We start from the raw sequence: 14177 nt of genomic DNA, 5'->3' as shown, positions 1-14177 counted from the left end.
CCAAACTGTCAGTTTAGTGCCAGCTAAACCAAGGGGTCTGCTTTCAGACTTGCTTCCAACCATGGAACTTGGCATGCCCATATTAAATAGAAGAAGCCAGCGACTGCAGAATATCCTCATGAAATGTTTAAAAATGCATAGAAAATATATAATTGTGTCTTTGTGTGTTGACCATGTGTTATGGCCACTGGAATGTGTGTTATTCTTAAATGCAATGCACAAGCAGTATGTAGATGCTTTAAATACCTCTAAGCACAGAATGAATGCATTCAAATGCTAAAAATGCTTTTTGTACACATAAATTAGTTGGAGCCCAGTCAAAAACAGCAATTAAAACTCCTGGTAATATGTCAACTAAAGCCTTGGTTGCACCCAACATGGTCTTTATCCATCAAGAGATAGAGATCAAACAGCTAAAATGCAGGTATGGGACCTGTTATCCAGAATGCTCAGGACTGATAAGGGATCTTTCTGTACTATGGATCTCTATACCTTAAGTCTACTAGAAAACCATATAAACATTAAATAAACCCAATAGGCTGGTTTTGCCTCCAATAAGGATTAATTATATCTTAGTTGGGATCAAGTACAAGCGACTGTTTTATTATTACACAGAAAAAGGAAATCATTTTTAACAATTTAGATTATTTGGATAAAATGGAGTCTATGGGAGACGGCTTTTTTCGTAATTCTGAGCTTTCTGGATAACGGGTCCCATACCTGTATACACTATTTTTCCATAAAGAAGGAAGAAAAAAAAAATTGTGAAACATAAGGATTTAATAAGATATAAATCGGTTTTCCCTTGTACTTTTTAACAATTACTGTCCCTTTTGATGGAGAGCTCTAATTTCTCTTGCTCTATAACGTAAGTCTTTTGTACTTGAGTAAACAGAGCTCAGCTTGTTGGACATGGCTCGGCCCTTGTGTATTCTCTCCCCATTACCTTGTTAGTGGAATTATTTAAATACTGTACATAGATAGCGACTGTACGATGCGCATGGATGAGAGCAGGCATAAAGGGAGGCATGCTTAATACAGCAAACGCTTTGCAAACAAATGGTCTTTTTTTTTTTTTTTTTGATGAGACAATCTTCAAGTGTGTAATAACATGCGGTATGATGCAGCAAAAATGTTTCGGCTGAGTGATGGGTTATCTCTCTCCTTTGCTGCTATGAAACATCTCTGGACCCTTCCTGTCTGAATGGCAAGACGTGTTATTAATATTTCATTGATTCAGCCAAGTTGGACCCATACATATCTGTCTATGAATTTAATATTTACAAAAAATATATATATTGTACTGAGATAATTGTAGAGCTGCCGTTTGATAGGATGGCACCACTATTATCTATTGACTCATTTAGGTGCAGAAGGTTTGAAGTTTTCCCGATTCCAGGCGGCTGGAAATTCAGCCACTTTGTAAGGTTGTTCCTGCTTGTACTGGTCAACCACAATATTGATGAGATTAATAATGGATATGTATAGTTTGACCTTAGCGCACCGGACTGAATCTTTAGTCTCTATGGCTGTCAGGATTCTCATAGAGGTATTGATATGCTCATTACTGCAGTTCTTCAAATGATTTTAGGTGTCTGATATTCCTTAACCTTGAAGCTTCCTCGTTTCGTAACCTTCGTCTTCGTTATTGTTAACATAAAGCCGTGACCCTTTAAGAACCCGTCACGTTGCCAGTGAAGCCTCCTGAATGGAAAAACGCAATGGGGACTCAAAGAAATACACGGCAATATATCTTGTGACAGGCTCCATTTAGCAGGTGAAAGGTAAAACAGAAGTGTATGGGCTGCTACAACACACACAGATGTTGCGCTCTGCATCTTTATGATTCATGCGCCTATAAGAGTTTTTTTTTGGGGGGGGACTTTATGCTGAGTTACAGTGTTGGGTCAATCATGGCAACTCTTGGTTTCTGAATATGAACAGCAAAAACTAATGATATTTACTGCATGTCACAGAAAATATATATATATTTTTTATAGATTTATTGTCCCAAAAAAGCAAAGAACGGGTCTTTCGGAAAAGCTTTCTATCTTTCCTTTACACTCACTATAATAAAAATGAAAACGATATGTAAAATACATATGTAAAAATATATAAAAGTGACCATAAATATAGATATATATATTTATTGAATATATATATATATTTAAAAAAAAAATATATATATATATATGATAAACAAAAAAATAAAATGTAAAAGTGAAAAAATATTATATAAATAGATATAAGTGTATAAATACATATATAAATAAAAACATGTTTATTTACAAAAAAATATATAGTACATGATATATACAAAATAAAACATATTTAAAAGAGTGGAAAAATCTATAAATATAAAAATATATAAAAGTGTGGATATATAAATTATATAATAACAAATGGGTAGATAAAATAAATATATATGATATTTAAACGATAAAAGATATATAAAAGTGAAAAATATTTGTATAAATTGGATCCATTATCCGGAAACCCATTATCCAGAAAGCTCCGACTTACGGAAAGGCTGTCTCCCCTAGACTCAATGTTATCCAAATAATCAAAATTTTTGAAAATGATTTCCTTTTTCTGTGTAATAATAAAACAGTAGCTTGTACTTGATCCCAACTTAGATAGAATTAATCCTTATTGGAAGCAAAACCAGCCTATTGGGTTTATTTAATATTTATATGATTATCTAGTAGATTTAAGGTATGAAGATCCAAATTACGGAAAGATCCCTTATCTGGAAAAAACCCAGGTCCAGAGCATGCTGGATAACAGATCCCCTGCCTGTATAATATATATGGATATAAAATAAATATATATATAACATATAAAAAAGATAAACATATATATAAAAGTGAAAAATATTTGTATATATAAATTTGATCCATTTTCGGGAAACCCATTATCCAGAAAGCTCCAAATTATGAAAAGGCCGTCTCCCATAGACTCAATTTTATCCAAATAATCCAAATTTATGAAAATGATTTCCTTTTTCTGTGTAATAATAAAACAGTCGCTTGTACTTGATCCCAACTAAGATATAATTAATCCTTATTGGAAGCAACACCAGCCTATTTACTTAATGTTTACATGATTTTCTAGTAGATCAAAATTATGGAAAGATCCCTTATCTGGAAACCTCCAGGTCCAGAGCATTCTGGATAACAGATCCCCTGCCTGTATAAGAAATATGTATATAAAATAAATATATATGATATATAAAAGATAAACAAATAAAAACAATATAAAAGTGAAAACAAACAATGAAAATATAAATATACAAATATATATCTATCCCTCTTTTTATAACATGTCATAGATTGAATTTTATAAGTGTCTGTACTTAAAGAATGACCATCAGCTGCAGGAAAGGTCTATATTAAGTGAGCTTTTGATTTAAATTGTTAAATTAGATTCCATTGCACTTCTTGACTAAAATCACAGCAAATGGTTATTTTTTTATTGGTGGAAAGCCCAGGTGTTTAAGGGAAACCCGTTATCCAGACAGCTCAAAATTACAGCACAGTCATCTCCTATAGACTCCCTTTTACTCAAATTATCCACATTTTTAAAAATAATTTCCTTTTTCTGTGTAATAATAAAACAGGAGCTTGTAATTGATCCCAACTAAGATATAATTAATCCTTATTGGAATCAAAATGATTTCTATTGGGTTTCATTAATGCTTAAATGGTTTTCTAGTAGACTTAAGGTGTGAAAACCCAAATTATGGAAAGACCCCTTATCTGGAAAACCCCAGGTCCTGAACATTCTGGATAACAGGTCCCATACCTGTATATAGGACTGGCTATGCTGTCCCTTTAGCTGGTACCCTCACATTCAGACAGACTTATGAGTGAGCTCCAGTTGACCAGACCCTATGACCTTCATTACAAGCAATGGTCTTATCTGATCTTCTCCTGTGAGTAGATTCTTGGTCCTCCATAAAAAAAAAATATATTATTAACAGTTATAATGTATTCACGCCAGATTGCTTTTCAAAGCTGTATTCTTTTTTTATCGCCACGTCAATTATAGCTGCTCCTACCCAAATAAATTATTTCATTACAGTCATCAACAATTTATGGCGATTTGATCTACAAATGCAATGTTTGCTACTGAAAAGAACCAATTAGCGTCCGCCGCGGTAAAGCGTTAAGGCAATTTCATCCGTCATAAGATGTCAATAATGGTCTTCCCATCTTGTATTTTCCTGTCACAAGAAGTTCAATGGAAAGACAAGTTGTTACAAACAAAAATGCCACTGCTCGGTTTGCTAAAGATTTTCTACACCAATTTACTAAGCCAAGTGCTAACTGGAGTGGTATCAATTGAGGGCCAGAAAGTATTTATTAAAAAAATGAACTAGTAATCAATCTAAAGTCTCACCAGGGAGAATGTAGATTTACATTTAGGGACTTTACTTATTTACTTTAATTCAACAGGGAGAAGCTAAGTATAAACCCATCATATCCTAGCATGAAACACATGTAGACTTCTAAACATAGATGTCTTGAACCAGCCCTGGACTGGAGGCTTGGAGGCCCACTGGGGCTTACGACACAGGGGTCCCAGCCCCCCTCCGTGCTCCCCTACCTCTGTCTCCACCCCCCTAGATGCCCCCCGTTCCAGCCACAACCCCCCTCCAGACCCCACTCTTACCTGTGCGGGAGTTGCGGCCATCATCGAGGCTAGGGGGGACACAATCAGGGGCAGAGCAGGTTTTTGGTGGGTGCGGGTCTGGGCCGGAGCCCACTGAGCTTTTAACCGGTGACCCCTGGCCCAGTCCGACCCTGTCTTGAACATTAGGACTCAAGCAGTGGCTGAAGGGTTGACTCAAATCTATGGGAACAATAAAAGCAGAGTTGGGCCATTCTCCTCAGTGGCTATTGGTGGGAAGCCGGTAGATATCAATAGTTCGAACAACGACTGAATTTATTTACAGCCAATTGCCTGGAGAGTCACTAAACTAAGTGACAGTAAAAAAAAGAGCACTCGCCATGCTGTGCAGGTCTATTATTCGGAAACCTGTTATCCAGAAAGCTCCGAATTACAGGAAGGCCATCTCCCATAGACTCAGTTTAAATCAAAACATTTTAAATTTCAAAACTGATTTAATTTTTTTTCTCTGTAATAATAAAACAGGAGCTTGATATAATTAATCCTTAAATTGAAAGCAAAAACAATCCAGTTGGGTTTATTTTATGTTTTAATGATTTTTTTAAAGCTCGTTTTCTTTCTCATATTTTACTAGAAACAAACTCAACTTAATTCCCATCCACGAATTTGGCAAATTTACATATAATTAAACTCGAAAAAATCACATTGAAAAAACTCCAAAAATTTAATTTTTATGAATACAAGTATGGGACTTGTTATCCAGGATTCTCAGGATCTGAGGTTTTCTGTATAATGAATCTTACCCTAATTTGAATCTTCATGCCTTAAGTCTACTAGAAAATCATATAAACATTAAATAAACCCAATAGGCTGGTTTTGCTTCCAATAAGGATTAATTATATCTTAGTTGGGGTCAAATACAAGTTACTGTTTTATTATTACACAGAAAAAGGAAAATTTGGATTATTTGGATAAAATGGGATCTATGGGAGACAGTCTTTCCTTAATTAGGAGTTTTCTGGATAACAGGTTTCCAAATAACGGAACCCATACTCGTACCTCAAAATTCTTTGAGGTTATAGGCTTAAAAATTGAGTTTTCAAACAAAAACCAGTGTCAGACACACCCAAAACATCCGGAAATTGTTAAGGCAAAAAACACATTCAAATGGTTAAAGAGACCTCAGCCATTGATTTTTACATGAATTTTAAGCTTTACATCAAGTTTTAGCTTTTTGGATTATGATTGTTTTGCTGCTTTGGGGCATAATAAATCTCCAAAAATTCAAGTTTTTCTTTTCTTTAAAAATTCTAGGTTTTTTTTTAAGAAAATTCAAGCTTTTTTCTTTAAAAATTCAAGTTTTTTTCTTTACAAATTCAAGCTTTCTTCTTTAAGAATTCGAGTTGTTTCCTTTAAAAATTCTAGTTTTTAGAGAAAACAAAACTCGACCTTTAACAAATAGACACATATCCAAATTACGCAAAGAGCTCATTATCCAGAAAAGCCCATGCCCCGAGCATTCTGGATCTCATACCTGCATAGAGTAGGATGTAGGTTAAAAAATATTACTCCCATTGTGTATAACCAAAAATGCCGGCACAAAATGTCAATCCAAATAATTGTATCTGTGCAGTGGAATGTGATTAAAGAGAGGAATACACTGCCCTAAAGCTCCACACGTTTTCACCAGTGGGTCCTGGCATCACATATATAAGGGCCCACCTGTACCCTGTGTACCAACTCCCTCCTGTTTAACTGAAAACTACTGAGCCCACACCATGAATCCAACGTTCAAGGATTAATTAAAAGCGAGTGAACAGCAATAAAATAACACCGTGGACACTTTTTACTCTCCACCAGTCAATGGCCCAAAGTCACTGTCAATTAATCCCTTGTAGAATTTCAGTCCATTATCAATTATTTGCAGTCTTTGCCAATAGAGCAAGTTCCCTGTTAATGCTCTTCAGTATCTGCTTTCTGTGCCTTTCCATAAAGAGATGGGGGGGGGGAATCTTGGGGGTTATTATTATTTTTTTTTTTTTGCTTGTGATTTGGAACAACGACTGTGACACCCTAAAATCACAGCTTTTTGGGTGCCGATTTAACAAAGGAAAAATTGAAGTCACTGTTGTTTTTTTATCGGTGTTTCTCTAAATTGCTCTGTGTTTGGATAAAATAACATAATAATAATAAAACAGGTCACACTGTACTTATTCCCTACACTTTTTTCCTCTCGAAATACAATCAGTTGTTTATTGCACATTAAGCACCAAAGTTCCAGATCACCATAGAACACCCACACGAAAAGTGGTTTCGGTTTAACCATTCTCGGCCACATCAAAGATATTTAATGGAGGGAATTGACTGCCCTACGTCTTTCTGCGTCTCTTGCTCATCCCAGAACATAGTGTTTGCTGGATATTCTATTGCTTGACCTACTGCTGTTTCATTTCCGTATGGATTAAAGTATCCATCCATAAGGAATATGTTCCTACTTTATTCCAGGGCTGTGCTACTTGCTATCCTCTTGTTGGGTATACAGATCATTGTCACTCCAGATTCGGAGATCTGGATTTCTCCAACTTATTGTGCTGCTCTTTGCCAATTCCTATCCCCAGTGATTCGGGTAATATCGTGGCAGATGCCTGGTGGATTATTTTGATTGGAATAGAATCGCAGGCCTTTGCTTAGACGCATGCCTCAGCCATAAAATCTGTCTCAGCCTATTGGAAAGGTCCTACATATAGATTACTATAATTGAAAATTATTATACTAAATACCACTTTTAAATTGCCTTTTGAATACATTTAAAGATAATGCATTGGGAGATGGCTGCCCAGAGAGCACTAACACTTATATCTCTCCATAGTCACTTTCCAACGGCACGAGGCGAAGCAGCAAAATCACAAAAGTTTATGAATGAATTGGCCGGTACTTCCCCCGAATTATTATTAATTACTGACGAGACGAAGGACGCCTATAATAATTACTATGGTTTATTGATCATGGATTGAGCAGCTGGTTGACATTATATTTTGAAAATATATATAAATAGGAGGCTGTGATATTGAATATTTATGGGGGTTTGTTTTGCTTACAAATTTTGGGGTGATTTAAGGCAAAAACAGCTTGGAAGTACAGATATGGGATCTGTTATCCAGAATGCTCGGGACCTGGGGTTTTCCGGATACGGGGTCTTTCTGTAATTTGGATCCTCATACTTTAAAAAATATAAATTCAATGAAACATTAAATAAAACCAATGGGATTGTACTGGCTCCAATGAGGATTAATTATTTCTCAGCTGGGATCAACTACAAGGTATTGTTTTATTATTACAGAGGAAATCATTTAAAAAAAAAAAAATCTGATTTATTTACTTATAATGGAGTCTAAGGGAGACGGCCTTCCCGTAATCCGGAGCTTTCTGGATAACGGGTTTCCAGATAACAGATCCCATACCTGCACCGGATTTTACATAGTTTAGCCTTTCCCATTGTATATAATCAGATCAAGCATAAAAGAGGAGAATTACAGAAAGAATAAACCTCCACTCCCAACCCTGTCAGCTCTTTTATATTTTATTGCGAGCGAATTCCCAGTTAAAGGTCCCTCTGCCGTCGTGGGCAATAAATGAATTCTCCAGCTCTTCAACTTTTTTTTTTTTAATGCCCTCTGCAAAGGTGTAAAATCGGCAGGTTTTCGGAACGGGTGCTGCGTCCGAGGCGGCTCCTTAAATATTTATTAGCTGCTAATTAGTGCGGGCTGTTAATCTTGCGCTGAAATACAGGGGAAATTGTTGCAGGGTCTTCAAAAAAAGAATCCCAAAATTGCTCCGGCAGTGAAGGGGTTAATACGGCATTGACTAGGAATGAAGGGGGGAGAGGATTCATTTAACCCCGTCATGACAAAGAGGAGTTGATCTATATTTTTTTTCTCCAGCTGCAGGTAGAAGAATTGGGATCTGGGCAACTGCTTCATAGACTTTACCCTAATGAATCAATAGGAGCATAAAAATCACTTTATTTTTTAAGATTTTCTTGGCCACAGGCAGATTTTTTTTTAAATATTTAAAAAAATCATCGGCCTTGGTATAAGTTTGAACCGTTTCCATGGAACAAAAATGTTTCAACGTTGTGTCGATTTGTCCCACTTCTCCCCCCCCCCCAGTAACATGTGAGGTGCCTCAATACAACAGGATTCAGTGTAATCCTCTTAATTTGCCCATTTCACACTTATTTGTCTATAGATTTCGCCCCTTGTTGCGTCCGTCGGAAATGTCTATGAAATGGGCATCGGGTGGACGTTCCCTGCTTGACACAAACAGTAAATTGTTTTAGTCTAATGATACAATCCTACCAGGGCCAATGACATTCTACATGGTACACGCGTGTGTCATACAAAGTTAACCGACAACTCATCTGGCAGCTTTTCCGTCTGTTCTATGTACTGAAGGTGACGTTTTTCTTCAATTCACATATAGCTGGAGCCAATGCAACACTCCCCGAAGTTTGTCTCCCTGGAATTAGGAAACACTCACAAATGCTGCCAAAGCCTCTTATTATTGAATACATTTTTTTTAACCCAAATCACCAAATGCAACAGCAGGAACAATTGATATTTTTCCCCACACTCATCCTACCTAGATATTTGTTATTGGCATTTATGGTGCATTTATTTTTCTGCAAATCTATTCCTTCGCAACACAAAGCAGCTTATTCCCCACTATCACCCCATGTTCTGGTATCACTACTCGTTTCCTTGCCATTCTCTTCACCCCCACATATTCCAGCACAAAGTTAAAGAAAGCAGTTTTAGCGAATAGTCGCCGGCACAAATGATCAATTCACACATCTTTTTCTCCATATTGTTACAGGGATAATGGATACGTGGCCCTACAGCTGGGGTTGAACTGTATCAAATGTAGAAAGTGACGCATTTTCGAAGTCAGTTGAGAATGACCCCGGCATCTATAAGGTGGTCGGGGTTTCATGGAGAGAATCACAATGGGGCAATCCCTAGTTTATTTTTTGGGGCACATGTTGAGTCAAATAAAAGTGAAAAAGCCATTAAACCCTGTACCTCTGATCATGTCTCTATCTGCACCCCCCATTTAAAGGCTTTGCCACAATTCTCTGTAACCAACACCCAATCCTTTTACACTATGGCCAGTACCTCATTACCTCTCACAGTCTTCTCAGTTACACGTGTTCCCCAGTGTCCTCTGAACCCCAGTTTTAAGCTTTTGTCATTTTTGTCCCATTTCTGCCACCCTGCCCCCATTCCCACAAAACACCCCCACAATGTGTCTGATCACTTATTGTGTCTTTCAATTAGAAATGAGCCTTTTCTGCCTCCATCCAATATTATTTCCAAAACTGTGCTCTGCTTAATGGACATACAGTGTAGTAGCTCGTTCAGCACCGGAGCAGCTTCTCTGCCCACCATAAGCCAATGTCCCTGCACATCCCAAGCCTTCTCAGCCTCATGTACAAGTCTTCCTCCAGTAATGTACTCATAAGTCAGTTTAAAGCAATGTGATAAGAATCTATATGGAGCAGCTCCTCTAGTAGCCTCAGCCTTTCCCACTGCTGGATGTACCCAAGCTCCCTTCCCTACTAGATAAACCCTAGCTCCAACCCCTATCACATGTACCTTAGCTCCATGCAGTGCAACATAAACCCTAGCTCCATGCAATGTAAGAAAAACCCTAGCTCCATGCAGTGTAAGAAAAACCCGAGCTCCATGCAGTGCAAGAAAAACCCTAGCTCCGTGCAGTGGAATATAAGCCCTATCCCCATGCAATGCAATTTAACCCCTAGCTCCATGCAGTGCAAGAAAAACCCTAGCTCCATGCAGTGCTAGAAAAAACCCTAGCTCCATGCAGTGCAAGATAACCCCTAGCTCCATGCAGTGGAATATAAGCCCTATCTCCATGCAATGCAATTTAACCCCTAGCTCCATGTAGTGCAAGATAAACCCTAGCTCCAACCCCTATCACATGTACCTTAGCTCCATGCAGTGCAAAATAAACCCTATCTCCATGCAGTGTAAGATACCCCCTAGCTCCATGCAGTGCAATTTAACCCCTAACTCCATGCAGTGCAACATAAACCCTAGCTCCATGCAGTGCAATTTAACCCCTAGCTCCATGCAGTGCAATTTAACCCCTAGCTCCATGCAGTGCAACATAAAGCCTAGCTCCATGCAGTGCAATTTAACCCCTAGCTCCACGCAGTGCAATGTAACCCCTAGCTCCATGCAGTGTAAGATAAGCCCTAGCTCCATGCCCTGCTCTCCTACTCCCCAGCTGTGCCTAATGTAAAGTTGTTCCGATATAAAAGAGTCAGTTCAGCACCAGTTCCAGGGACAGCTCCTGAATCTGAGCCGACGTCTCCCCTTTATTCCCGCCTCACAGGCAGATGTGTCTGATCCAGTGACTGAGATTGAGGCAGAGACTGAGCTCCTCTCCCCGGGGTCCCACTCACCCACTTCCCCACTTCTTATCTCTCATAAACTCCGCGATAGAGTCAATTCAGCAGCCCCAGCCAGAGAGGCGACTCTCCCCGCTGTGACCCCCTGTCTCTGCCTCCCCAGCTCCGCACACATTATCTCTGCCTCCACCTGATAAAGTTACCGAGATGGAGTCAGTGAGTGGAGTCAATCTCATCCCTGTCTCTCTGCTCAATAAACTCACTGACATGTGACCGTGTGCAGTTCAGCACCGACTGTGGGACAGCTCCTTCCCTCCCTTATTCCTCTTCCGAGGCTCTGTGCCGGCTACAACTGCCACCTGCGCGGCTACAACTGCCACCTGCCCGGCTACAACTGCCACCTGCGCGGCTACAACTGCCACCTGCCCGGCTACAACTGCCACCGTATTTGGCTACAACTGCCACCTGCCCGGCTACAACTGCCACCGTATTTGGCTACAACTGCCACCTGCCCAGATACAACTGCCACCGTATTTGGCTACAACTGCCACCTGCCCGGCTACAACTGCCACCGTATTTGACTACAACTGCCACCCTTTTATGGCTACAACTGCCACCCTGGCTGGATGCGGCAGCTGAAGTCCCCGAGATCAGCAGTTCCATCAGCCAAGCCGTGTGTAACCCCAACACTTGGCCATTCATTCTCCTCACTTGCTGAAATTCCAAGACATTGACCCTGTTCTTTGTGCCCACATTCCAAGCCACAATCTGAGCAGTTCCCCAACTTCAGTCCATTCTCCCTGATTCCACAGCAAATCCATGTTATTGTCCCAGACTGGCTTTTCCCAGTGAACCCCCTGCCCAGAGCCCTGTGTGTCCCCAGATAAAGTCCCAGAGCAGTGAGTGTTCCAGTTGAACAAGAGCCCAGCTCCGTCCCTAATTCCAGCTCCCCCTGCCCCTCTCTCCCTGACTCTCCCCCATCTTTGTGCTAAAGTTAAAGAGCCGAGCGACTGCCACTTGAGCTCCTGTCCCCGCTGACTGTCACCCGGCGCTCCCCTAACTGTCACCCGCGCAGAGTGAAAGGAGTCGGGCTCTGACCTTTGTGCATCCCGGTGAACCTGTCCTTCAGCACCGTCAGCTCGTAGATCTTTCCGAACTCCTCGAAGAGAGGTTTCAGGTCCTTCTCGTCCAGATTGCGGGGGATCTGCCCAATGAACAGCTTGATGGCATCGTGGTCCTTCATGGGGATGGTGCTGGCGGCGCCCCCGGGACTGTGGTGGTTTAATCCGTTCATGTGGCCGTTGCTGCTCGGGTTGCTGACAGTGAGGCTGCTATTGTCTGGCTGCCCATTCGCTAACGTGGCCATCTTTATATACATAGAGGAAGCTGCCTGGTCTCTCTGTAGCGCTGTGTGTGTCCCCTCGGCCGCTCTCTCTCGATTCACCACTCTCTCCCCCTCACACTCTCTCCCCTCTCTCTCCCTCTCTTTATACATTACACACGAGCTGGGTCCTTTCCGTTTAACAGGCTGGGCCGGCTCATATCCCGAGCAGACTGAGGGGGGAGCTGATGGGTGGGTTGGGGGGGGGGGGTTGGTTTATCTGAGCTCCAGCCACACAGCTCAGTAGTGAATGTACCAGGCTGAGATCAGTGGTTCCTTCCAGCCAGCCCTTTACTCACAAGCCCAAGCTCAGGCTGCTGCTCCTCCATTGTGCCCTCACTCACAGCCGGGGACTCAGCCCTTGCCCTCAGCTTCTTCTTCTTCTTTTTCTCTCTTGACATTTATTTCCACCTTTATTTTTATTTTTTTTATTTTTTTTTTCAAAACAGGATATTTTGGTTGATTTTGTTTTATTCCATCCCTTTATGATGTCACATAATAAAGAGGAGTCACAATCGGTCGGCTCCCCCCTGCTTCTCCCGAACACCAGGAATGAAGGGCTGGGGACGGTATCGCTGAGACTCTGGCCTCTCTCTCTAGACTAGACTGGGGTATCTCTGTGTTTGTCTTGTGCTCTCACTCTGTCCATTGTTTCCTTCCCATGTGCACAAAAACCTGTGTTTTCTGTCTGTCTGTCTCTATGTGTGTCTGTGTGTATTACAGACACTGCTGCTTCCCTTTATTTACCCATTTATATATATATATATTTATACACACACACATATATATATAATTATAAATACACAAAAAAAATCTCCCATATCAGACACAAAGACTATTGTTATTATCTAGATTTGTATAGAGGCTTATGACATTTATATAAAATATATTCCCCAGCCGGAGGCTGTCTGTCTGTCTGTCTGTCTGACTACATCCAGCCGTCCCTTTTGTGTGGAAAAGCAGATATATCGATTTAAATGACACACGGGTGCAGTTTATTAATTGTATTCTATTGGAGATTTGGGGGAGGGGGAGTAAATAAACTAAAACGAAAAATGAAAAATATAGACTTTATCAATGTTTTGTCTTCTATAAAAAAAAGATTTCTCTATACCCCCATGGCTGAAGTTAAACTACATCTCCCACCATCCCCTGTCGGACTTGGAGATTTACGGCAGGTGGAGAGCGGCTTGTTGGATGCCCCTACCCTATAAAATGCAAAGCTGACAGTTTCATGCAACAATCTGAATGAGCTCTGAGCTTGAACCTGGGGGCTGTGGGCACAACATGCAACTGCCAGTTTCATGTAACAATCTGAATGAGGTCTGAGCCTGAACCGGGGGGCTGTAGGCACAACATGCAACTGCCAGTTTCATGCAACAATCTGAATGAGCTCTGAGCTTGAACCGGGGGGCTGTGGGCACAACATGCAACTGCCAGTTTCATGCAACAATCTGAATGAGCTCTGAGCTTGAACCGGGGGACTGTGGGCACAACATGCAACTGCCAGTTTCATGTAACAATCTGAATGAGCTCTGAGCTTGAACCGGGGGACTGTGGGCACAACATGCAACTGCCAGTTTCATGTAACAATCTGAATGAGATCTGAGCTTGAACCGGTGGGCTGTGGGCACAACATGCAACTGCCAGTTTCATGTAACAATCTGAAAGAGCTCTGAGCTTGAACCGGGGGCTGTGGGCACAATATGCAACTGCCAGTTTCATGCACCG

General features: G+C 40.6%; 1 protein-coding gene across 13 annotated transcripts in view; it reads right to left on the bottom strand.

Annotated features, from left to right (window-relative positions):
- The window catches only part of celf4.L (CUGBP, Elav-like family member 4 L homeolog), a 675257-nt gene extending 662656 nt beyond the window's left edge, over positions 1-12601 (bottom strand). For 4 of the 13 annotated variants that reach the window (XM_041582720.1, XM_041582896.1, XM_041582823.1 and 1 more), the window contains exon 1: positions 12164-12596. In XM_041582720.1, coding sequence (XP_041438654.1) covers positions 12164-12560 — 397 coding nt within the window. In that variant the 5' untranslated portion in view covers positions 12561-12596. 13 annotated transcript variants of the gene reach the window in all.
- Between the last annotated feature and the right edge of the window lie 1576 nt (positions 12602-14177).

The sequence above is a fragment of the Xenopus laevis genome, chromosome 1L (genome assembly GCF_017654675.1).
Source record: "Xenopus laevis strain J_2021 chromosome 1L, Xenopus_laevis_v10.1, whole genome shotgun sequence".
Lineage (NCBI taxonomy): Eukaryota > Metazoa > Chordata > Amphibia > Anura > Pipidae > Xenopus > Xenopus laevis.
Note: the sequence above shows the minus strand (reverse complement) of the source record. Positions and strands in the feature narration are given on the sequence as shown.